At 27.4% G+C, this 25,240-nt stretch overlaps 3 protein-coding genes across 3 annotated transcripts; 1 reads left to right on the top strand and 2 right to left on the bottom strand.

The window, feature by feature from the left end:
• Positions 1–106: 106 nt before the first annotated feature.
• On the bottom strand, positions 107–7,248 carry LOC134838402 (facilitated trehalose transporter Tret1-2 homolog). The gene is made up of 5 exons (XM_063853928.1): positions 6,767–7,248; positions 5,933–6,140; positions 4,774–4,912; positions 4,323–4,531; positions 107–1,335 (listed from the first exon to the last, which is right to left on the bottom strand). The coding sequence occupies exons 1-5, from the start codon at positions 6,787–6,789 to the stop codon at positions 286–288; spliced, it is 1,629 nt and encodes a 542-aa protein (XP_063709998.1). The 5' UTR covers positions 6,790–7,248; the 3' UTR covers positions 107–285.
• Positions 7,249–8,693: 1,445 nt separating this feature from the next.
• On the top strand, positions 8,694–11,153 carry LOC134838282 (tRNA (uracil-5-)-methyltransferase homolog A). Its single transcript, XM_063853781.1, has 2 exons — positions 8,694–10,252; positions 10,313–11,153. Exons 1-2 carry the CDS (start codon positions 8,764–8,766, stop codon positions 10,618–10,620), a joined length of 1,797 nt encoding a protein of 598 aa, XP_063709851.1. The 5' UTR covers positions 8,694–8,763; the 3' UTR covers positions 10,621–11,153.
• Positions 10,704–21,395, bottom strand: LOC134838283 (SET domain-containing protein SmydA-8-like). Its single transcript, XM_063853782.1, has 4 exons — positions 21,239–21,395; positions 18,894–18,931; positions 11,819–12,987; positions 10,704–11,127 (listed from the first exon to the last, which is right to left on the bottom strand). Exons 2-4 carry the CDS (start codon positions 18,921–18,923, stop codon positions 10,704–10,706), a joined length of 1,623 nt encoding a protein of 540 aa, XP_063709852.1. The 5' UTR covers positions 18,924–18,931; positions 21,239–21,395.
• Between the last annotated feature and the right edge of the window lie 3,845 nt (positions 21,396–25,240).

Genomic DNA, 25,240 nt, shown 5'->3' on the forward strand with positions numbered 1-25,240 from the left:
TTGCATTTGACGTTCGTTTGACGTGATTTTTTTCAAAAATATTTAACCACGTGACTAACTTACTTCAGTTAACGGACAATTTTTAGTAGAAATTTAATTTTTTTCTTAAAATTTATTTATTTTTCAACTTTAATGCTTATGATAAAAACGTAAAATTACAAAATTATCGTTAAAAAGGAATATTTTCATGACTAACAACTTGCAATAACTCCTAAAAAAATATCTTGTACGCCACAAAAAAAGTACTTCGCGGTACTTTCTTGCAATAATACTATCACAAAAGCCTCATGCTTTGCAGTTCTTCTCCTTTTCCTTGTTCGGTCTGTTAGACCACAGCAAATTTTTCTCATTGAAATAATCCTCGATTTCGCCCAATGTCATGGTTTTCGTCTCGGGCAGCAACCAATAGCACATAAATGCACACAGGAACGACGATGCCGAAAAAATGGCAAAAACTCCATGGACTTTTAAAAATTCCTTCATATACGGAAAAACTTTCGCTGTACCAAAAAGCACCAAACTGAACATGCAAAAGATCGATCCAGCTACTTGACTTCGTACTTTCGCCGGCAACAATTCGCCCGTCATGATACCTGGGAGGGTTAAAAGTCCCGTATTGAAGCCCAAATAGAACAAAATGCACATCGCCGTGATGAAAATGTCCATTTGTGTCTTCGGTTGATCGATTTTTGTGTACAGGTAAATTGATAAAACGCCCGCTGCGATGCCCGAACCTCCAGTTGACATGATTGTCAAAGGTCTGCGATGCATTTTTAGCACGAGGAAACAATACATCAAGCAGAAAAGCATCCTGATGAGGGCTGTATAGACCGCTGCTGTCATCGAATTGATCGTTTCACTGCCAAAATCTTGAATAATATCGACGGCATAGAAGACAACGAGATACGATCCCGAGAAAACTTGAAAAACGTAAAATGCGTTGACGATAAAGAGCGGTTTGATGGTCGCTAATTTCGAAATTGTCTTCCAAATGCTGTCATTTTGTGTGTTTGTGTCTTCTTTTTCTTTCTCAAATCGTGTTATCAGGTCTTGAAGCTCTTTTTGTCCCACTTCTTCAGAGGCTCGAAGCCAATTTAATGCTGCGGAAGCTCTTTCGACTTGTCCATGGCGTGTTAGCCATACGGGAGACTCTGGCGCAAAGTACATGATGATACTCGCAATCAAGGGAATCACAATAGAAGCCCATGCCACATATCGCCAATACAAAAACGATCCAAGGAAATAGACGAAAAGGATGCCAATGGAGTACGTCACTAAAGTCAAGCCAATCAGGATGCCACGAATGGAGGGATCAGCAATTTCTGCCAACCAAACCTAAAAAAAATTAATAAAAAATTATGTGAGAAATTATTTATTAGAAAAAACGAGAGAATTCTCATGCTAATGAAGATTTGACCTTGACACAGTTATTTTTAGACTTTTTTTCGGACAATAATCCCTCCGTGTGCAATTACTATTCTTATCAAAGGCTGACCTTCGTGTGTGTGTGTGCGAGTGTGACAACATCAAGTCCATTCATCAACGGTTATCATAAACAATTTTGTCAAGTCTAAGGCCGCAAAATGATATCGTGACAATGACAATGATTGTTACACTCTTTTTTTTCATTCATTCATAAATTTAATAAGAAAATCCGCTGAGACACTTACAACCTTCTGTTCTGATTAAATTTTATTAGAGATTTCATTTATTTGACAGTTTTATTTTCGAATCTTGTCGATTTCTAGACATAAATTATTTTTGTGAAAAATATTTATGTCAAAAATTTAAAAATAAAATATTTTTTAAAAAATTGATCCCGAAAAATTAAAAATACTTTAAATTCAGCTAAATAATTTTCAAATTAAAAAAAAATAAAACTAAAATAACATAATAGAACAAAATAAAAAAAATCAATTTTTAGAGCAATTTTAATTTATTTTTCGTGATTAAAATATTTTAATTTCAAAATCATTTTAATAAAAAATTAAATTTAAAAAAAATATAATATTTTCACTCGAAAATGAAAACATTTACCAAAGGGTTTAATATAAAATTGTCAATATAAATAAGTATTTAATATTAAAATATTTTTTAAATTTTTTGTTAAGATTTTTCATATTAAATTTGCCATTAAAGAAAAAAGATGAAAAAAATTAATTTTTTTTAGTAAAATTTCTATTATTATTTTTTTTCTCAAAATTAAAAATAAAAAAAATAATTAATTGAATTATTATTCTTGATTAAAAATTTTTTTATAGAACAAAACAAAAATAATTTTCTAAGAAATAATTTTTTTTCTTATTTTTGAAATTTTTTATCACATTTTTTTTATCAAAATTTCAAAATACAAAAAACTCATCAAATACCTAATTTTATTTTCATTCGAGAAAAATTAAAAAATAATTTTTGGTTCATAAATTATCCGATTCTCGAGTCTTAATAAAAACCAAAAAATTGGATGTCGCGTAACACATTTGATGAATGAATGACATTACGCACGGCAATTTCCATTTCACTATCAAAACGACGATTACGACGATGATCATCATCATCATTGTCAATGACGAGAGAGAGTCAATAACCGACCTTATTCTACACACATTATTTATGTGTATGAACGAAAAATCACATATTCAACTCATGCTGTTTCAATTAATGTTGTGCAATAATAAATAGTACGGCACGGTGTTTGTTTATTAGTTTAGATTCTGAAGAAGCGGCATACAGAATACTTTATTCACGATGCGCTGTTTGGTTGTTCTTGTTTTTTGTATGCGAACGTGGTTTTGTCAAGGCTTTGACATACTGACATGTGATGATGAGACACTTTTACTTTTATTCTTAGAAATTTTGAAGTTTTGATGGAAATTTGATTTTTTTAGTTTAATTAATTGATAAGAATCGTTAAAATCAAAAACTGACAGTTTTTAAAGTTTTAGAAAAAAGTTAGGGCTAAGAGCTGAAAAGTTAGTTTTTCGTTAGAAATTGTCAGTTTTCTAAAATTTTGAATCATTTTAGGTAAAAATTACCTCAAATGAAAACTGAATTAATTTTTAGCTATTTATTGATAAAGTTAGGGCTAAAAATGTAATTTTTCAGAGAAAACTTAGCTTTAAGAGCTAAAAATTTAGAATTTTAATAAAAATCTGTTAGTTTTATGTAATTTTGAAATCTTTTGGGTAACAATTATCTAGAATGAGATCTAAAGACATTTTGACTTATTTTTTTTAAAGTTAGGGCTAAAAGCTGAAAATTGATATTTTTTAGTTTTTAAAATATTTAAAATCTCTCAGAGATAATTTTGGGCTGAAAGATAAAAATGTGTCAGATCTTAAAAATTTTCCACAAAAATTTAAGTTTTAGAGCTAAACAATTAAATTTTTACTTAAAAATTTGGAAAACAAGGACTTAAAGCTAAAGATTTTGTATTGAAAAATCATTCAAAACTTTTGTACAAGCTTTTAAATTCCTGTTTTTCAATTTTTAATATGAAATGTTTATTCAAAGTAAACTTCATTACTTTGTATTACATTGTTTGTGCCTCTCAATCATCACTATCTTATCTCACATAATATTCTTAATTCACTATTAAACATTCAAAGATTAGATTCTAAAGACAAATACAACAAAGTCTGTTACAAAATTCTGTTTAAACTTGCACTTGTGTCGTCGCATTTCCTGCATGCAATAAAATTTACGGACAAATTGAAGTGCGACATTCACTCCCATTCAATTTTGATTTATTTCGTTTATTTCTCGAAAAACTCCAATGATGATGCATAATGACAACAACAATAATAACGCAAGTCGAATGAACCTGTGTCCATCAAATAAATCAACGCGTAATGACAGTAAACGACCTTATGAGTGTTTAATGCCGAAAAAAACGCCGAACACACGAAATTTATTTCCTTAGTGCCAAAAATAATTGTTTACACGAAGAAGACCATTGACCGTAAGGAACAACCGGTTTGCTAACGGATGTGCACTCCTAAAACTAACGTCATTCGCGTGTCCTTGTATCGTGTCAAGGCACCATTTGAGCGTTGTTTACGTCGAATTTGGGTCACTTTTTTACAAAAAAGATTTTTTTCCTGTTTGCAACGCGATGTCAGCAATGTATTTACATTATTAATAGTAATGTTGTCGCGACGTCATTTGTTGTTATTACGAATGATCATTTTGATTTTAAAATAAAAACATTTATCACGCAGGCGAAGTTTAACAAGTTATTATAAAATTTGGGACAGGGTCAAATCCTACGCGCATCTCGTCGCGTCTCTTATCAAGCTTTTTTATCACAAACTGGGTTAACTTACTTGGCACGGCGCTCCCATGAGTCCCGTCGAGAATCCGCCCAAGAAGCGTCCGATCAGCAGGTAGTAATGATTCTGGCTCAGCGCAATGAGGCACCAACACACAGTCAGCGGAATTACCGAAAACATCATTGTGGGACGTCTTCCGATGCGTTCCATCAACGGACCTGATACGAAAGCTCCAACGGGCGATGCCAAGGAATGAATGCTTGCTAAAAATAAGAAGAAAAAAGATCAAATGTGAGAATTTTCAAGTGCACTTGAGTCAATAGATTTATTTTTTTTTTCAGTGGCGAGAATTTTTGGCAATTGATATTTGACCTAGTTATGTGCGAGGTTCTTTAAACCTATTATCCGCGCGCACACATTTAAATTAACAAAACAACATGCTCATAAAAAAAACCGTCAAAGTCAAGTGTGAGAGAGATTTTAGGAAAGAAAGTTCGATACTTACTGAACCACGATGCCATGTCGATGTCCATTTGGATGGAGGGTTCACTGGAATTGTAAACTTGAGGAAGGAATATTGCTGAGTAGCCGATTGGGCAGCCAACGCCAGCGGTTAATAATAATACTGCACATGTCACGAGGGACTAAAAGTAAAAAAAAAAAATTAAAATATTTATTTTTTTAATATTTTAAGTGAGATTTAAAAAAAATTTTTTTTTGAAAGAATTTTGATATATTTTATTAGATTTTTTTTTTATTTCAGAGGTTTTGGTATAAAAACATTTTTGACTAAAAAACTCAAATTTTTCCCTTTTTAAATTTTTTTTTTTTGATTTTTTAAACAATTAAATCTTTTTTAAATTTAATTTATTAATTATTTTATTTAATTTTTTTTATTAAAATTTCTAAACATTTTTATTTAAATTTTCAATTTTTTAAATAATTTTTCATTTTTTTTTAATTTTACGTTATTTGATCTGATTTTTATTATAACTTTTGGATATTTAATCGATTTTTTAATCGAAGAAAAATTTAAAGAATAAGAAAATTTTCAATTTAATAAATTTTAACTCGATTTTTTTAATTTTTTAAGTAAAAATTCAAAAATAATTTTAAACAATATAAAAAATAAAATATTTACATTAAAATTAATAAAAAAAATTATAAATAATTAAAAATTAAATTAAAATGCATAAAAAATTTTTAGAAATTAATACATTTACGAAAAATGTTCATTTATTTTATTTTTCATTGAATTTTCTTTAGAAACGTATCAAAAAAATTATTTTGGAGCAAAAATATTTTTTTTTAGAAATTTTTCAATTAAAATTTTTATCAAAAACTTCTTAAAAAATAAATTTTTAATGTATTTTTGAGTAATTTTAAACCAAAAATTCACATTAAATCATTACAAAACTCAATAAAAATGCATTTGATGATTGTTACGACTGCATTTGATTGAATGCACACCAAAATAAATCACTTTTAAATTGCATTTGATTGAATGCATTTAACATGCCACTGCATCCAATAATAATATTTACTCAAAGATCAGTGAACTTTCAAATGAAAACAAAAAATAAATGAAAATAAATGAAATTTCGTAAGTAAATGGGTCAATATTACACAATAAAACGAATAAATAAACAAATAATTGTACCAACCTGTCGAAAAATCGCCGTTCTCCGAACATTATTTGTACTTGAGGGATTTTCTTCCGTCTTTTTGCCATCAGCCAGAGACAACAACGGCGCACTGCTAAACCGCAACTTGTCATTATTGTATTGCTTGAAGTCGTGATTGCTGTTGGATGTCAACAAAAGTGCTTTCTTCTCCTTTGCCAAGAATTTTGTCGTCTCTGTCGTTGGACTACTGTAATAAATTTTAGATTTTCAAGAAATCATTTACATAAAGAGATAATTTTTTTTTGTTTGTTTGTTTATATTAAAAATTTTGAGAATTTCTTGGAAATCTTCTTCTATGACTTGTTTCTTGATTTTTTTAAGCCCGGTTTTTTTTTCTTGTATAAGATTATTACAACATATCAAAAAAGGTAGAAAAGAAGATAAGGGACTATCTAAGCTACTTTTTATGAATGAAATCGAAATCTTTTGGATTTATTAACAAATCCACTTGTCATTATCGCAAATCATTGAGAAATAAATAGAAATGACTTTGTCTCGAGGTTTCCTCGTTGATGACTTGTTGTAAAAAATTACTTCCGGAAGCGAGAACCTGTCGAGGATATTTTTTTATTTAATAGAGAAGAAAAACAACAACAAACGTGGACATGGCGAAACATGTGAGTTTTGATTCAAAGATGAAGCAAAGTCTGTCTTATCACTAAAATCAACAAAAAGTCACTGATAACGAAATTTTGCAGGTCAACCGTTGGGTGACTTTGTATTTTTTTTTTGTTTTTGAAAAATATTTATTTTTTTTATCGCAATTTATTGTCTGGGAAATGATTATGGAGACGACTGGTTGTTGATCTTTACCTGTCACTCACGTTCATTTTCATCTTGATTGTTTATTTTTAATTTTTATTTATTTTTGAATTAATTTTTCACAACTTTTTTTTTTATTTAAATTTATTTTTTCAATATTTGACTTTTGTGTTCCAAGTCACTTATACACGTTTTTTATTACATTTTACACGAGTAAATAGTCTATTGTTGCTATTCAAAATGCTGTTTAGCGTATTACACGGGCTGGCACATAGATACGAGACACTAAAGTTTGATTGTAGATTAAATTAAATCGGTTTTAATTGTTTTTTACTGATAAAACTGATATAATTGACGTCGGTTGTTCATGCGGCTTCGGACTTTCAATTTTTTTTCTTACACAAAATTTGTATTTTTTTTTAAAAATATTTTTTTTAACACGTTTTTACAGTCACTTGATTTATTTTAATTTTTTTTTTCTTTGAAAAATTATCAGAATTTTTTATTTATTTTTTTTTTCAGGTTAATTCAGTTCTGATTAGATATTTTTTTTTAAATTATTACATTACGATGCAACGATCAAAGCAAGACTAAATAATAAATCGGCATGACTTTGCTCATATATTTATAAAAATCGTTTCGTGTGTGCGAGTCTTCTCGACTCTCTCAAGTGTATTAAAATAAATATATAAATAAAGTGAAGAACATATGTTCGTGTATTATTATTAGCCAGCACTCATATGGGTTAGGTGTACTATGATGTCACATCAGTAGTGTTCGTACAATCAGCTGTTCAGTGAAGAAGGCACCTACTTTGAATACTTTTTTTCTTGTTATTTAGTGATAAGATTTTGTCGGTGATTTTTGAACAAAGGTTGAATTATTTTTTGTTGAATTATTTTTGTGAATCAAAAATTTTTCTTGAAACGATTTATTTGATTAATTTTTTTGTTTTGATTGTTTAATGGGATTTTTTTTTGGGTAAAATTAATGGACTTTCTCTGAAAAAGATTTTGGTATTTTTAGAATTGGGTGTGAGTCATTGGTAGAATTTATATTTTTTGAACAATGGAGAAGAATGTGTTTGAAAAAAAAATCATAGGTTCATAGGTTTAACCAGGTGAGTTGAATTCTGCTCTAAAAATAATGAAATTCTCTAATTTTTTTTCAGGACATTGGAGAGAAAATTAAAAATAAATTTAATAATTATTTTCTCACTGTTTATCTGATTTTTTTTTTGTTAATTATCAAGAGATAATTTTATTTACTCACGAACTTTAAAATTTTGAATAAATTGATCAACTTTAGATAAATTTTTGAAGTGAAAAATAATTTTTTAAATAATAGGTATTAGAATTTAATAAAAAAGTTATTTATTTTTTTAATTAAAAAAAATTAATTTTTTAATTTTTAATAAAAAAAAAAATATTAAAATTGATTTTTTTTTCGAAGTTATTTAAATGATTAATTAATTATTTTTTATTTTTGCCAATAAATAAAAAATTAAAAATAAATTTCAGAAAATTTTATATATCAAGAGAGCTTTTTATAAAAATTTAATAAAATTTAAAAATATTTAATTAAATAATTATTAAGTCAAATATATTTTTTTCTAAAAAAATAAAGTAAATAAAATTAAAATAAATAAATAACTAAAATTAAAAAAAAATAAAAGCGGTAGAAAAGTTGATATTTTTTTCTCAAAATTTGGTTAAAATTATTAATAAGAAATTAAAAAATTATTGATAATTAATTTAAATTATCTTGTCAATTTTATAAATTAAATTGTAAGAAAAAAATTTTTAGTTCTTGAGTAAAAAGTCATCATATCGAACAAATCTCAACGTTTTTATATTTTTCTAAATTTCAAATTTCATTCGGCACGTGACTGAATTGCATGAAGAAATCCAAGTGACTGAGTGCAGATCAGCTGTTTTATCAATTTCATTCGTCTCAAACACACAAAAATACACGTGAATCGTTTGTAAATAAAATTCACCGGAAAATTAAATTTCTTTTCAAAAACTCATTGGAGCACTTTAAAAAACATGTCAGACGATGCCTCGAAATCCGTGTCAGAACTTGTATCGGAAGTAATACAAGAATTCGACGAAAAATCATCAACAACAAAAGAAGAAGATGAATTCGCTTACCTCAAAAACGGATTCACGCAAGAAAATTTCAAGATCGAAGTAAAAAACCTTCCTCGGCATTACGGCGCCCAATCGCTCAAGAAATTCCTCTCGGACAAAATAAAATGTAATCCCGGCAAAGTCAAGATGATTCGCCCCGGGCATCATTTTTGCTTTGTTTGTTTCCGCAACGAAGAGGACCGAGAAAAGGCGATTCCCATGATTAATGGTTATCAGTGGAAAGGAAAGACTTTGGAAGCGGTGAAAAGTACGCCAGTTCCCGATCCCATGGTACGAAAACGGAATCGCGACAATCAACAAGGCGGCAATGCGACGAAAAAGCAAAAAACGCTGGTTGAATCGACAACTCCTTTGGCTCATTTGCCGTACGAGGAACAATTGAAGCAAAAACAGGACGAAGTTAAGAAATTGTTGCATGACTTTTCGAATCAATTTTGGAAAGCAAGTCCGGCAAAACGTAAATGGATCGAAGAACAACGAAAATTGAATGATGGCGTCATTTTTCAGTTGGAAAATATTAAAGCAAGTCCCGCCATCGATGGATATCGCAACAAATGTGAGTTCAGCATCGGCAAAGATAGCACGGGAAAAGTCACGATCGGGCAAAGATTCGGAAGTTACTTCGATGGAACGGTCGAAGTTGGGCCTCTTGACGATTTGAAACACATTTCAAAGGAAATGAAAAATATCGCAAAAATTTTCGAAAAATTCCTCGAGCAATCGGATTTGCCGATTTTTAATCAGGAGTCACATGAAGGTCACTGGAAGCTTCTCATGGTGCGTCAATCCTTCTCAACGGGCGAAATAATGCTCTCCATCGGCTTAGAAATGCAAGATTTAACTTCCGAAGCTTTTGACAAAACAAAACAACAAATTATCGACTTTTTCACGTCAGGAGACGGCAAATCCGCGAACGTCACGTCAATTTATTATCAAATTCTGAAGAAACGAGCGCCTGGCGAAACATTTTTGCCCTTCACGCATTTATGGGGATCCGAATACATCACTGACGAAATATTAGGATTCAAATTCCGCATCAGTCCTGCGTCGTTTTTCCAAACAAATTCAGCGGCAGCGGAAGTTTTGTACCAAAAATTGATCGATTTGGGCAAATTAGACAAAAATAAGACGACTTTGCTGGATGTTTGTTGCGGCATTGGAACAATTGGCTTGTGCCTGTCGAAACATTGCAAGCGAGTGCTTGGCGTGGAAATTATCGAAGAAGCGATAAAAGATGCAAATTTCAATGCTGAAGCCAATAATGTGGAAAATTGCTCGTTCACGTGTGCCAATTCGGATGACTGGATTAAAAGTATCGTGAAAGGTGAATGTCAAAATGAGGAAGATGTTGTAGCGATTGTTGATCCGCCGAGACCTGGATTACGTAAGTTTTAATTTAAACCCAAAAAATTATTTAAAATCTGATTTTCCTTTAAATTTTTAGATGATCGTTCAATTTATCAACTTCGCAACTCGGAAAAAATCAAAAAATTAATTTACGTGTCATGTTCGCCGAAAAGTGTCTTCAAAAATTTAATTGATTTGTGCAGACCTCGTTCAAAAGCCTTGAGTGGGAACCCATTTACGCCGAAATATGGCGTCGCGGTTGACATGTTTCCTCATACAGCGCACATGGAATTAGTTTTAGTCTTTGAACGAGACTCGGATGAGCCTGAAAAAGTCGTTGAAGACACAAAAGTTGATAAAAATGAAGAAATGGCAGATGAAAAAATGGAAAAATCTGATGAATAACTTACCTTCAGGACTTTTAATAAAAATTTTTAATTTTTTTTCAAAATATTATTCATTTATTCATCACTCTTTTGCTATTTATGTCAAAAATTTACACTATTTCCGAGACGCATGAGGGCATCTTTCGCTCCCATCGCCATATCAGCTTCCTGCGTGCCTTCCGGCTCAAAACTCAAAATCTTCTCTGATTCGCGCAATAAATTTACGACTTCCTTCAAGCGATTTTTCAGGTCATTTGTACTTATTTTTCGGGATTCAAAGAGTTTTCGTGCTTGCATCATCAGCGGAGCATGCAATTCGTACATTACAACGCCACGCAAACGCGATAGACCCGGCTCGAGAATGTCAATTACTTCCAACAAGTCGCGACAAATGGTTTCTTTGCGACTCAACTCTTCCGGCGACATATCCTGCAACATGTGACTTGCTGTTCGGCCATACAATTGACAGAGATTGTGTTTGGCTGAGAGATTTAAGTAGTGATTTTTGTGGAGAACGTTGCGATATCTAAGGAAAAATTAAAAATTTTCAATATTTTTCATTTAAACTGCTTAGAATTTATTTTAAATTTTTTGTTAGAATTTTTTTTTTGATTGAAGAAAATTATTAAAAAATGTTTGAAATGAAAATTAAAAATAGTTGTTAATTTTTTCGAAAAAAATAAAAAATATTCAAATTTTTTTTTTTATAAAGCAATGTTCAAATTTTTTTTTAAATAAAACAAAATTTAAAAAAAAAAATAAAAAATAAAAATTTAAAAAAATTTAAAAAAAAAATTTTTAAATTAAATAGAAATAAAAAATTTTTTAAAATTAAATTAAATTAAAAAAAATAAATAAAAAAATATTAAAAAATATTGTCTCATGCTCATCAAAAAAAAAAATAAAAAAAAAAAAAAATTTTAAAGCAAATTTTTCAAGGAAAAAATTTAAAAAATTACAAACTTTCGTTAAAAAAAAATTTTTACAAAACAAAAAATCGAAAAAAAAAAATTAAAAATTATTTAAAAAAAAATAAAAAAAATTAATAAATTTAAATTAATCATTTAATTTTTTTTTTAAAATAAAAAAAAATTATAACAATTAAAAAAAAAAAAAAAAAAAAATTTATGAAATTTTTTTTTAAATGAAAAATAATACAAAAAGTTTAAAATAAATTTGAAGCAGTCAAAAATTAATTAAAAAATTATAAAACTTACTTCGATAAAAACGCTTCATAGCCTTCTGTAGCATTCGGATCGACAGTTTCCATCTCCTCAAACAAATTATCAACTAACGAGAGGACATCTTTCCCCGTCAAGGTCCTTTCACACTTTTGACACTTCCACGGAGCATCTTGATCGAGCGGATTTGTCGTCAAAATATATCCGCCATTGCAATTGGGGCATTGCAAGGCACTCGTAAAAGTCCCCAATTCCGTTGGATCCTTACATCTCCGACATTCGCACCAAAAGAACTTTGAATCTTTCAAATGTTGTCGCCGCTTGAGAGTTCCTTGCAACGTATACGAGTAACTGAGTGAGATCATTTCGCCTTCTCTGATGTCTTTCGTCATTCGCAGTGAAATCGCGTGATTTCGCGGATGATCTGTGTGTGTCGTATTCGGCGAACATTCGTGCGAAATGTAAAACGCCTCGGGGAAAAGAGCTCTTGCACGACATCCAACTGTTCCAACTTCAAACGAGTTCACTTCTAATATCCCGCAGACTGTGTGAACTTCCTCTTCCGTAAATTCCTCGAATTTCCAATCTTTTCGTATCCGATCGACAATTATTTTTTGATTTCGACTCCATAGGGCGGGAATTCCGCGTCGCAATTCGTTGTGTGACTCCATTTCGTTCAACTTTTCCCACAACTCGGGTTTGTAATTTTTCAGCAAAAGGCAACGTAGCGCCAAAATCGCTTCGTACATGTGACTCGCATCTTGTTCGCTGCAATCTTGAAGGAAATCCGAGACACGATGTTTTCGCAATTCATCACATTCGTACGTGCTGTGTCCCAAATCTTTCTTAATACCGCGACATTTGGCGCCGCAAAGAGGCCATCCGCAATTTTTGCATTTGTGAACTTTCTTCTGGCATCGCGGCAAATCTGTGCTACATCCAAGACACACGGGATTCGATTCGGCACAAGGACCAACGGCAACGGGATCTACTTTGATGATCAACTCTCCGGCACGAAGATCGCGATTTGCCACGAGATATCGACCCATAACATCGGATTTGGCAATTCTGTATGGCTTGTGACTTCTGGGCTCGGGATTTGGATTTTCGTTCACTTCGTCAGCAATTGCAAGACCATCCATATTGACTGTATCAACTGACTGCCGGTTGTTGTTTGAATCGTTGTGAGGCTTCCTCTTCGACTTCTGAAAAAAAAAAAATTAAAAAAATTGACGTCAATAAATTTCGGAGAAAGCCAGAAGGTGGTAAAAAAAATAAAATTCGGAAGCAATTAATCTTCTATTTATTTCAAATTTAATTTTTTTCTAGTGAAAAAGCCGCAAGAAAAAACCCTAACACCTAAAATAACAACAAAACACGTGGTTACCCGCTGCCCAGATGTTAATTTCAATTTAATTTACAAATAAATACTGTCCATCCGATCAAAGACTTCTTCTCCTTGTCAAAACAATAAATATTATAAATTAACGGCGCAGCAAGCAGAAAAAATTTAAATAAACAATTTCCTCAAAGAAATGAATGAACGCGGCGCGCGTGTTCTTCAATAGTAAATTAAATCGTAAATAAATAATCTCATTCCAATACGATTTTGATGATTTGCGAAGGGAAAAAAATTTCTACAAGACAAGCGTAATCCAGAAGATTATTCAGAAGAGCGTTATTTGACACGAGAGACGAATGTGAGAAAGAAATTTCCAATGTTTTTGGGTTAATGATAAATATTTGTACTTTAATGAGTTAAAATGACTCACATTTCAATGAGTTGTCTGTGAATTTATGAAGTTGTTTTTTGTCGGATGTTTTACAATCGATCTGTGAATTAAGTGATTTTTTCGTTGTAAGAAAATTTTCGTTGAAAGGCACTTTTTGTGATGAAAATCGTTTGGTTTGAAGCATATTGAATGACACGTGTCGTAAATCGATAACGAACAGATTTTCATGTTTTTTTTTATTTTAAGCGAATTTTTATTATTTTTCGGTTTTAATTCAAAAATTTAAAATAAATTAAGAAAAAATTAAAAGTATATTTCAAAATGTTAAAAAAATAATTTAATTAAATTAATTTTTAATTAATAATATTTAATTTAATTAATTAAATTTTTAATTTAATTTTTTTTGTTGGAAAAATTAATGAAAAATTGATGTAAAATTAACAAGAGCAAAATAAATTTAGACCTGAAAGCCCAACTAAGAAAGAAAAAAAAATAAAATTCACGAAAGATCACGAAAAATAAATAAAAATAAATTGTAATTAAAATAAAAAAAATCGTTGCAAAAAAATATTAAATTTAATTATTTTATTATTAATTTAATTAAATTTAATTTAATTTAATTTTTTTAATTGTTAATAAAAAATATTTAATTAAAAAGAATTGAAAAATTAATTAATTATTGTATTATTTTTTAAACTTTCGATTAAATGTTTCTTTTAATTTTTTGAATAAAATTTATTTTTTTTTTTAAATTTGGGTAAATAAATTAAATTATTTTTTTTTAATTTTTTAATTTGTTTTTTAAAATAACTATCGATTTTAATTTTAATAATAAATAATTAATTAATTAACAATTTTTAAATTTAAATTTTTTATATTTTTTAAATAATTATTATTTTGAACTTTTCATTTTATTTCTTTTAAATAAAAATTTAATATTTTTTTTTTGTACATTTTTTTATACTAAAAATTTTTTTTTTAAAAAAAATATTTTTTTATATTTTTAAATAAAAAATAATTTTTTTATTTTAATGAACATTTTCAAGACAAAAATTTCAATTTTAAACTCTTGAACAATTTTTTTTTTAAATAAAAATCAATTCATCACAAAATTTCTCATTTCTGTTTTTCCGATAGCATCACTTATAATTTTTTCATTGATGGTCGAATCACCATGAAATAATCTCAAAGTGCTTTTAAAACTACATTTTTATTATTATTAATCAAACGTTTGATGATGTTCCTAAGTACCGTCAAAATTCTTTAAATAAACGATTGAAACCTGTAAAAATAATCGAAGAATCAAAGGAAAATTCTTCGCTTTTATCAACACTCGTGTAAAATCTAATCCATAAAAAAATATAAATAAAATCATTTTTTTGTGGTCTCTTTTCGTCAAATAAACACAGAAAAAAGTTTTGAGTGGGTTTCTTTTCACACTCGTACTCCGCGTTGTGTTAATCTTTTTTCACTTTCATTTTAAAATATTTGCACACATCAATATTTACGATGTTTTATTATTTTATACGTTTACCGAAATGAAAAATGATACTTGATTGATATACGATGGCAAGTGAGTAAAAAGTGTTTCAAGAAATGAGATTTTTTTTTTAGAAATATTTATTTTATATTTCTGTATTTTATGGTTATTAATAATAATATTTTATTTAACATTCGAGCGTTCAAAATTTGAATTTTCAACACATTTTCCGGAGCATTTCCAATTTAGCGCCAGTTGTTGATGTTTTTGAGCTCAATGACGAGTGAGTGAGTCTAAAATGCATCGGATGCAATAATAAATCAAAGTCATGACTGGACCATTATACGATTCCAACAAAAAAAAAATATAGATTTGAATCATCATAAATAATAATAAATTTATAAATGGAATGGAGAAGATTGATTTCAATAAAAGAGAACTCTTTCAAGAGTCATAAATATCGCATCGAGAGCAATAATTTCACATAAATTTTAGATTTATATCCGAAAATGTGTGTCTGGAGTGAATTTTCTCGACCTTTGACACCCATTTGTCATCAATTATTGGCATATTTTGGATAATTTGAGGTCATGAGCGACGCCTGCAAATGGAGACGTCTGGTAATTTTCAAAATAAAAATCAGGTCAAATTAATGTCGGAAGTAAATGAGACCGCAAAAAATTCGTTAAACATTGATAATAATTACTTAACCACGGATTTGATCCGATTCAATCCCGCAATTAACAAACAAACCCGTTTTAATTATGTGCATATGTGAGTTTTAATGAACTTTATTTTTTTTTTACACACAATGCGAAAAAAAAATACCACAAGAACGATTATGCAATTGTGCCAATTAGATGTCGCCGCACTACGAAAACGAGAGGCACATGGAAATGTGTGGCAAAAATCTTAATTATAATTGAATCACCATCAAAAACACATAAAAATTGCGGTAAAATCATCATTTCCAACGTATATGTGCATTTTAATGAGCACATGAATGTTTCTCACCGGTTCGCGTCGTCATCGTTTTTTGTTTTCGAACAAATATTGCAAGTTTGGTTTTAAGCCTGCTCGAGCTTCAATCGAGTTTAAATCTTTAAAAAATTGCAAAAATAGTGAAAATTAAATTAAATTAAATTTAATTATTTTTTTTTAATAAAAAAAATTTAATTTTTTAATTAAAAATGTGAATAAAAATTAAAAAATAATTAAATATTTTTTTATTTAAATTATAAAAAATTTTTTAAAAAATTTAAATTTTTTATTAAATTAATTAATTATTTTTTATTTAATTAATAAATTATTTAATTTAATTAAAATAAACTTTTAAGTTTAAGTCAAATTTTAATGTTAAAAGTGACTTTTGCAACTAAAATAATAATTATTTTTTTTTATTTTCTAAATTTTACAATTTTTGTACTTTTTACTTTTTTAATTGTCAGAAGGTTATTTTGACTTTGTTAAAAATTGTATAATTAAAAAAAAAATATTAAAAAAAATTTTTGAAAAATAAAAAATTAATAAAAAAAATAAATTAAATAATTAAAAAAAATAATTTTTTGTCCAAAATTTTTAATTATAAATTTGAAGCTCGAGCTTTAATAAAAAATTCGATTCTGTTATCCCAAAAATTGCAAAAAAAAAAACGAAAAATCGCAAGAAACACAAATATTTTCGTTTGCATTTAATTAAAAGAGTGATTTGAGTAACCGCGAAAACGATACACGTTTTTTAACGTAAACACGGCGAAAGCGATGAAAGCGACGACAACGACTCAAACGAAATGCAGAATTTTATTTTGAATGATAACTCTATTTTGGTGTTCGATTCGGCACATGTACGATTGAGATGTTGAATTCCAATCCGACTGCAGCAAAGGTATTTAAAAAATTTTATTCTCTTTTTTTTTGTAGTGCAGCTTTTGAAAAAAGTTGTTTTTTCTGTGTTTTGCATTGCGGAAGAATTTTTGCTCTAACAACGCATGAAACTTTTGCAGTCCGTTGATGAAAAAAATATCGAGATTCCAAAGCGTGGTGCTTCGATTATTAAATTACATTTTTTTTTGTTTTGTAAAGGATTTGTAATAAAGGCTTTCTAATTGAAATTTTATAAAATTCTCCTTTGTTCTTTTTTTTATGCAGGTTGATGCATAAACGGCGGAACTTAATTGCATACCAAACTAAACTTTATTATTTTACGGGCTTCTAATCCTTCCTCGTTGGAAGCAACGTTTTGCGAATAATTTTTTTTCCATTGAAGGTGCATGCGTTTTTTGCCGCTTTGTTATTCCTTCGCACAACTGCATGAAATGATTATGATTTATTGGCAAGTGATGCATTTGACGTTCACAGTAATAATAAATCATAAGCACGACGTACAAGTTGCGAAAAAATGTATGAAAAATTATTCTGTTTATAAAACGGAATGAAATTCATAACAACATGACGAGATGAATTTTGTAGATTTTAATGCAAAATAGTTTACATTTCGCGCGTTAATTGAGCGAACAATGGAATTTATTCAATCAAAAGACCGACGTGTGATGCTGATGATCTCTAATCTATTGTGCCGTGTGGAAAATGCGTTTTATGTTAATGAAGTGAAATAATCGATTTAATCGCAACACCAATGCAGGTGCAAGAATGATGTGCAAAATTTAATCTGATTATATCAAAAATTGTTGTTTAATTTTTTTTTCGTTGTTTGGAATAATATTAATTTTGTTCTAAAATTGATTAATATTTTACGTGTTTTTAGGAGATTTAATGATAAAATTTTAATTATTTTATTTTTATAGGATTAAATACATCAATTTGACCTATGGCAAACTTTTAATTAATTTATCTGGAGCGTTATAGAGTAAAATTTTTAATTAAAATATTTTTTTTATTTATTTTTTACTTAAATTCAATTTAAAATTTTTTGATTAAAGATTAAAATTTAATAAATAAATTTATTAAAAATTTAAAAAATAAATAAGAAAAAAATAAGAAAAAAATAAGAAAATAAAAATAAATAAATTTTCGTGTATATTTTTTTCTATATAATTCTAAGTGATTTTTGAGACTTTTGAGTAAAAATAATAATTTTTTTTATATTCTTGTGAATATTCGTAGAAAAAATAATTTTTCTTTATTTTTAATAATATTTTTTTTTATATTCTTGCGAATATTCGTAGAAAAAGTATTTTTTCTTTATTTTTAATAAAATTAAATGATTAAATTATTATTAAAAAAAATTATTAAATGAATTAAATAAATAAATTAAAAAAATATATTTTTTTTAATTACATATTTTTTTATTTCTTTATAAAATATGGGTCATAAGATCGTTTTTCCATCATAAATTTATTTTTGAAAATTAAAAATGAGGTTTGCATTAACCTATTTTAACAAAGGGCATGAAACATCAAAGTCTGCTTTGTGTCAAATATTAATTGAATTGCTTTGAAAATATTTTAATTTACCAATTTAGTGAAGATACATTCATGAAAATTATGAATAATGATAAATTAATTGTATTTTATTCAATTTTAAATTAAATGAAAATATTTAGCCTATAATTTTTTTTAAATTTATTTTTTTTATCTCAAAATTATTAAATATAACCTTAATTTAAATTTAAGAAATATTAAAAAAATCACAAAATTTCCATCAATATTTTTTTCTAATATCGTTTAATACTAAAAACAGTTAGCGGCTAACCAAAACAGATTATTCAACACATTTTGTGGATATTTGGTCAAAAATATGGTCAACTATCTAATAATTTTATAAATTTTTCGCTGGATAAATTTTAGTTGGTTTTAGCTGTATTTTTTTCGTGGTCATTGTTGTCTGGTTAGGATTTTGCATAATAATTAATTTAATAAACTAAAATAATTTTTACTTACATGTTTCTTTTTATTATGATGATTTGGCATTTATATTTCTACAATATAATAATAATAATATTTTTTTATTCATTTTATTTTTAATAATGCGTGCGAAATCAAGAAATATATTTTTTTTTGTAATTTAATCACTTTTGCACAGCATGTCGACTCGACTCGTTTGCCAAAAATCACTGAAAATTTGATCAAAATTAATGTTTCAGTCAAAAAACAACAGAATTTTTTTTTATTTTCGATGCATGTTGTTGTTATTTAATTAAAAGTTACATATTTGGGCGCGCATATATAATTAAATTATAAACATCACATGCGAACAACAAAAAAATATAAATGTAGATACGCAATTTGTGCCATTTATTGATTATCACACAATTTACATTCCGTTGTTTATCAATTTCTAAAATAATGCAGTAATTTGCGAAACAAAATGAAAATAATGCAAATAAAGATAAAATTATATTTTAATTTAAATAAAATCGTGAGTAATGTTAATTGATATTATTTGTACTTTTTTTTTACATTTCCGATAAGCATTTTTTTTTGTAAATTAATTAAAAATGTTCTTGACAATTACTACTACCTGCCTGCCAAAAATATCTAAATTTGCATGTGGAGTGCGGAGGAGGATCATTATTCAATGCAACTGAATGACGCCGTGTCTTGCGACACATTTTCTACATTTTCGAAATAAATCATCCAATAAATTTAGAATTTTTGCAATTTAAAAAAAAAATATTGTAAATGTCACTTTCCATTATGAAAAGACTTACGGAAGAGGCAAAGGGTTTGTTCTGTGAGTCACAAGATAAAATCATTAATTTAATAATTTTTACTGCAGTCGTTGTCGTAAATTTAATTAGGTGATTTTTTGGAGCGGAATAGATAGGCGTAGAAATCGGTGTTGTTGGCGCTGCGATGTTCGTGTTAAATGTTATTTTAGGCGTTTTGGACATTAATTGGTACATGAAAAATGAATCGGAAAAATTGTTAAATGGAACGACCAAGTCACGATGCTTTGCAATTAAAAGAAAAATGATGATTTTGACACCTACAGAAAAAAATGTACAAAAAACTATAAATTTAAATTTGTCTTTTAATCGACATTTGATGTCTTTATTTGATTTTTTGAAGAATTTTTTTTGATTTTTAAATTTTTATGTGTCTAGAAAGAATCTCGTAATTTTTTTTTTGTTTAAAATTTTATTACAAAATAATGTATTTTTTACTATTTTAAATTAAATTTTGTCAAATAAACAATTTTTTTAGAGATATAATTTTTAAAAAAATTCTTCACATTTTTTTAAGACCAAAAATTAAAAGAAAGGAAAAATAATTTTTATAAGTCAATAATTTTTGAATAAATTTTAATTTTTTGTGTAAAAATTTTTTAATTTTTTTTTTTTTTTTTTATAAATTTTATTTTAATTTTTATCCCTTGTACAACGAAAAAATTAATTTATAGTCATTAATTGTCAAAGTTGGTCAAAGAAAATTAATACAAATTAAATAAAAAAAAATATGATTTTACCCAGTTTTGATATTTTTTAATTTATTTTTTAAAATCTATTTAATTTTTTTTATTTAATTTTTTTTAAATTAAATTTTTTTTATAAATAAAAAAAAAAAAAAAAAAAAATAAAAAAATAGGATGAATTTTAAAATTTTTTGAAAGCCTTAAAAAATATTTTTTTCACAATTTTTTTAAAAATATTTTTTTATACAAAGAATTTATTTTTACTTTCTTTCAGTTCTATTTTTTTTTCTTTTCCCAAAAAATCATCATAATGACATTCAAACAAATTCATTTTGCCACAAACGATTAATCTCAACACCATTTTCCCAACACTAACATCCAACTCGATAATTATCACATTAATCGTGTCCACATCTGCAAACACTTTAAGATTTATTGTTACGTTTTTTTGTTCACTCGAAAACGCACGTTGCCAAAGAAAAAACAATGAGAAAAAAAAATTATTGATTATTTACATGTTTTTGTGATTAAAAAAAAAAATTCGGCGAAATTTTCATTGTTAAAATTTTTGTCATGTTAAAAAATGGTCTGGCGAAATGCGTAGGCAGCGGCTTCTTTTTTTTCAAAACAAAATAATGTGAAAATAATTATGTGATGGGAAATAACCCGAGAAGAAAATGGTGTGCGGCAAAACACACGTCGAAAAAAAAATTTCGTAAGCACAACTTGATAGTAAGTACGTGAACGCGAGTCGAGTCGTTGTCAGGAATTTCAGTATAAAAATAAACAAAACGTATCACAAACTTTCCTTGATTTCGCACAAGGTCTCATTAATTTTTTTTTGCTTTTTGCAAATTTTCACTTTTCTTACTTTTTTTGTTCACTTGAATTACCGAATTTTTTGAATTTAATTTTTTTTTTAATTATTTATTTATTTAAATTTTTTAATTAAATTAATTTTTATTCGTTTTGTCAAATGAAAAGTAAAGAAATAAAAATAATTTTTCACGCGTTTTTAATATTTTTCACCGTTTCTCGTCTCTTGTGTCTCAAACTTAAATGAGAACAGTTAAATCGGCTTCGTGAATTATATATTCATTAGTTTTACACCGAAAATTCTCTCATTTCGTCTCCCATACCATCGAAACATGTGTAAATTTAAACAAGAGATATGTGGGTAATGAGAATAAAAACAAAATTTGGACACCGCTCTACGTTTTTCGTATGGAGAAAAGACAAAAAGTTCAAGAGATTTTCCATACAATGTTTCGTTTCGGTGTGAGAGTCGGATTTTGTCAGAGATTTGTTTTAATCTTGCATCGTTTCGTACGAGGGACGTATTTTTCATGTGAATTTCCCCGAAAAAATTCTCATGAATCAACATAAAAACAGTTCCTCGTACATTTTTTTTATCTCTCAATCGGTCCGAGTAGATCTAATTTTGAGTCTTTTTATTTTTATAAATAGAATGCGTGCCGTATGTTGTTTATAAACACTTGTTTGGCTTTGTTTTCCACTAATTGAGCATGCACGAGTGCGAGAGTGATCTTTTTTTTTATAAATAAATAAATTCATCAACGAAAGAAAGTGAAAGAACGTTAATGTACTAATTTTACATCATTTTCTTTAATTTTTCCCATTCGACGATAGACTTACGACGACGACGATCGATGAATGTTCCTGCTTGAAAGTTTTCTTCGTCTTCGGCGCACGTGACTTTAACATATCGAGCGTACGTTACAACAACTAGCGTAAAGGTTATTCGTGTTTATGTCTCTTAGATGTTTAAAAATAATGTAAAAGGTTACTTGGCATGTCGCCAATCAAGAGAAGCAAAAAAAAAAAGAGTTGAATTTTTTATCATGCATAAAATTTTAACAATGCACATGTCGAGCGATACTTTCAATTTTTCATTGTTGTTGTCGTTGCCACGAAATTGGTGTCTAGAGACGAAGAAAAAAGAAGAAAATAAATCAGGACAGCAAAATCGATTACATCTGCAGTGCCAAAGAACAAAAAAATAAAACGAATTAAAAGCGAATTTTCCATTAAAATTCATTAATTTGTCAGGAAAATAAATAAACACAAATTTTATATAGCACAAGTACTTACTGTGTGTTCATTAGACGCTTGATAGATGAGAAAATTTGCGAGATTATGCAATAAGAACACTTGATTACTGCTGCCGATCTTGTTGTCGTGATTATAAATTGTATTGTAGTTGTTGTTGTTGTAATTTGTGTAGATTTTCATTTGAGACAAAAACGATGTGAACGGAAAATTGCATTGTAATTCCTTGTTTATTCGCATGGGAGTGACAGGGAGATACGAATTACATGAAAAAAAGTAATTTTTCGACATTTAAGGCAATACCTTAAAGCGTCGCCTTAAATTATTAAAAAAAAATTTTTTTTTCAAATATTTCTTGAAAAATTAATAAAAAATTGTCTTAATTAAAATTATAAAAAAATTTTATTTCATATAAAAAAAATATATATAAGGCGTTGCCTTAAATTATGAACTGTTTAAGGTTAATTAAAAATATTTTTATAAAAAATAAAAAAAGCTAAGCCAGCTTAAAGATGTTCAACCTATTTTATTAATTTTAAGCATATTGGAAACTAGAAATTTTAAAAATAAAAATTATAGTTAAGGCAACGCTTTAAATTTTGAACAATAATTGTTATAATTTAGGTTGAGCCAAAAAAAAAATTCTAAAATTACAATAAGAAAATAAGCAAACTAACAATATTTTTAATTTTGAACTTATTTGACATTCTACAATTTAAAAAATTAAAAAAACTTGAAATTCAATATAAGGCGTCGCTTTAAGTTATGAAATATTTTGTATTTAATCGTAAATTTCTTTAAAAAATCATTAAGAAGTTAAGAAAACTTACGATATATAAAATTTAAATAATTTTTAGTTTTCTATGATAAAAGAAAACACGAAATTACAAATAAGGCGTTGCCTTACAAAATTTCATCCTTGGAAAAGAAAAGTAATCGACAGTAATGAGACACGTTCAAGTAACGACCACTGTCTTTTACATTTCATCAGACCATGACTGCTTTCGTACATTTATTTTAATTCATTTATAAAATACGAATGGAAAATTACAAGCACAAATAACACAAAAAACGATTAAATCGCTCCTTCTTTGGTCGTTCATTTGTGTCATCCTCTTAGTGTACTCTCGTGTAATTAAGCACTATTTACGAGAGAATTGTGTTCACTTATTTGTGTTCTTTGACCTGTATATGCTCTCGCTGCAAATGTTTACCATTATTTAATTAAAAAGTGCAATTTCAACGATAATTACCGTTTCCCCGTCATTTCCATTTACTCAGCGTTTATTAAATGATTTTCACACGCGACACAAGCAATTTTCTAATCAAAAGTTGGTTATTTTTTTTTGTCATTTTCTGCGTTTGTTAAATACCTTAAGCACTAAATACTTACCGAGAAGTGTGATTAAATTTAACGGGACACTGATGCAAAAATTTTCTACTATTTTTAAAAAGATTGTTGTGAGAGGCCTGTGTGGATTCACGAACAGATGTAGAAAAACAAAAGATAATGTAAAACAATTTGCAGCAAAAGTAGTTTCTGAGGTTAAAATATCATATTCGGAGTGCACACAAAAACTATATCGTTTGATGCATTAATTTTAATGATTATGTGAGGAATGTTTTTTGCTCATATTGGTTAGGGTGAATTTTAAAATTTTAATGAATATAAAAAAAATTAAATGATATTTCTTCAAAAAAAAAAAAAAAAATAAAAAAATAAAAAATAAAATAAAAAAATAAATAAAACAAAATAAATAAATATTTTTTTTAATAAAAAATAAATTAAATAATTAAAAAAAATAATTTTTAAACGGCTTGTTTATTCCTTTTTAGTTCGCTTTTTTACTATTTTTTTTATTTGACGAATATAAATGATAGTTTAATATTTTTTTAAATTATTTACAAATAAAAAAAGTTAATAAAAAAAATTTTAAAAACTATTTTAATAAAATAAATTAAAAATAAATAAATAAAAAAATAAATAAAAAAAAAATATAAAATAAAAATAAAATAAAACAAAAAAATAAATAATTTTTTTTTTAATTAAATAATTAAAAAAAATAATTTTTAAATTAAAATATTTTTTTAAATTATTTACAAATAAAAAAAGTTAATAAAAAAAATTTTTTAAAAACTATTTTAATAAAATTTAAAAAAATTTTAATAATAATAATTATTTTTTTTATTTTAAATGAAAACCTCCCCTAACTCTTTGACAGAGACACCATACGGGCATCATCATTAAAATTAAATTAAAACTTTTTCATATGGAAATGATCGTACTTTAATAAACACACTTGCCTCCCATATATCACAAAGACAAACTCTCTGTGTGTTTTCATCAACAGCAGTCGTCTGCATCGTCGTTGGTCGCTCATCGTCATAATTATTATCACAAGCATAGCTTTGTGTGCACCGATGCGTTGTCTTAATTTATTCACATATTTTCCGAGTGTTTGACTCAACACTTGCGAAAAAATAGGTTACAAATGTTGATAATGACACGACAACCTTTGAGGTAGTTTGCACAAAACCCGCAAGATTAGCTGAAATTTTAATGAATAATAACGAGAAAAGTTGTGTTTTTGCTAATTGAAAATGATGAGTGAAGCGAACAAACAATTTTCTCGTAAGATTATGATAAATTTGCATGTAAAAACTTTGAAAATGGAGACGTCTGGTATTTTTTGAACATCTTAAATTTTTCACATTAAAAATGACCTAAAAATCGTGTGAATGCAAAAAATGAGTCACATCAACAACAATAAACAGATCTAAGTGAAGATTGAGTGAGTGAGGG

The sequence above is a fragment of the Culicoides brevitarsis genome, chromosome 1, assembly GCF_036172545.1.
Source record: "Culicoides brevitarsis isolate CSIRO-B50_1 chromosome 1, AGI_CSIRO_Cbre_v1, whole genome shotgun sequence".
NCBI classification, from domain to species: Eukaryota; Metazoa; Arthropoda; class Insecta; order Diptera; family Ceratopogonidae; genus Culicoides; species Culicoides brevitarsis.

Coding starts and splice junctions, on each gene's coding strand:
- LOC134838402 (XM_063853928.1), bottom strand. CDS start 6,789: ATGAAAATGAACGTGAGTGACAG. Junction 4,532..4,773: donor CGACATGGCATCGTGGTTCA/GTAAGTATCGAA, acceptor TCTTATTTTTAG/CAAGCATTCATTCCTTGGCA. Junction 1,336..4,322: donor TCATGGGAGCGCCGTGCCAA/GTAAGTTAACCC, acceptor AATTTTTTTTAG/GTTTGGTTGGCAGAAATTGC.
- LOC134838282 (XM_063853781.1), top strand. CDS start 8,764: ATGTCAGACGATGCCTCGAAATCCGTGTCAGAACTTGTATCGGAAGTA. Junction 10,253..10,312: donor TCCGCCGAGACCTGGATTAC/GTAAGTTTTAAT, acceptor TTAAATTTTTAG/ATGATCGTTCAATTTATCAA.
- LOC134838283 (XM_063853782.1), bottom strand. CDS start 18,923: ATGCCAAATCATCATAATAAAAAGAAACAT. Junction 12,988..18,893: donor ATCATAATAAAAAGAAACAT/GTAAGTAAAAAT, acceptor TTTTTTTTTCAG/AAGTCGAAGAGGAAGCCTCA. Junction 11,128..11,818: donor TATGAAGCGTTTTTATCGAA/GTAAGTTTTATA, acceptor ATTTTTCCTTAG/ATATCGCAACGTTCTCCACA.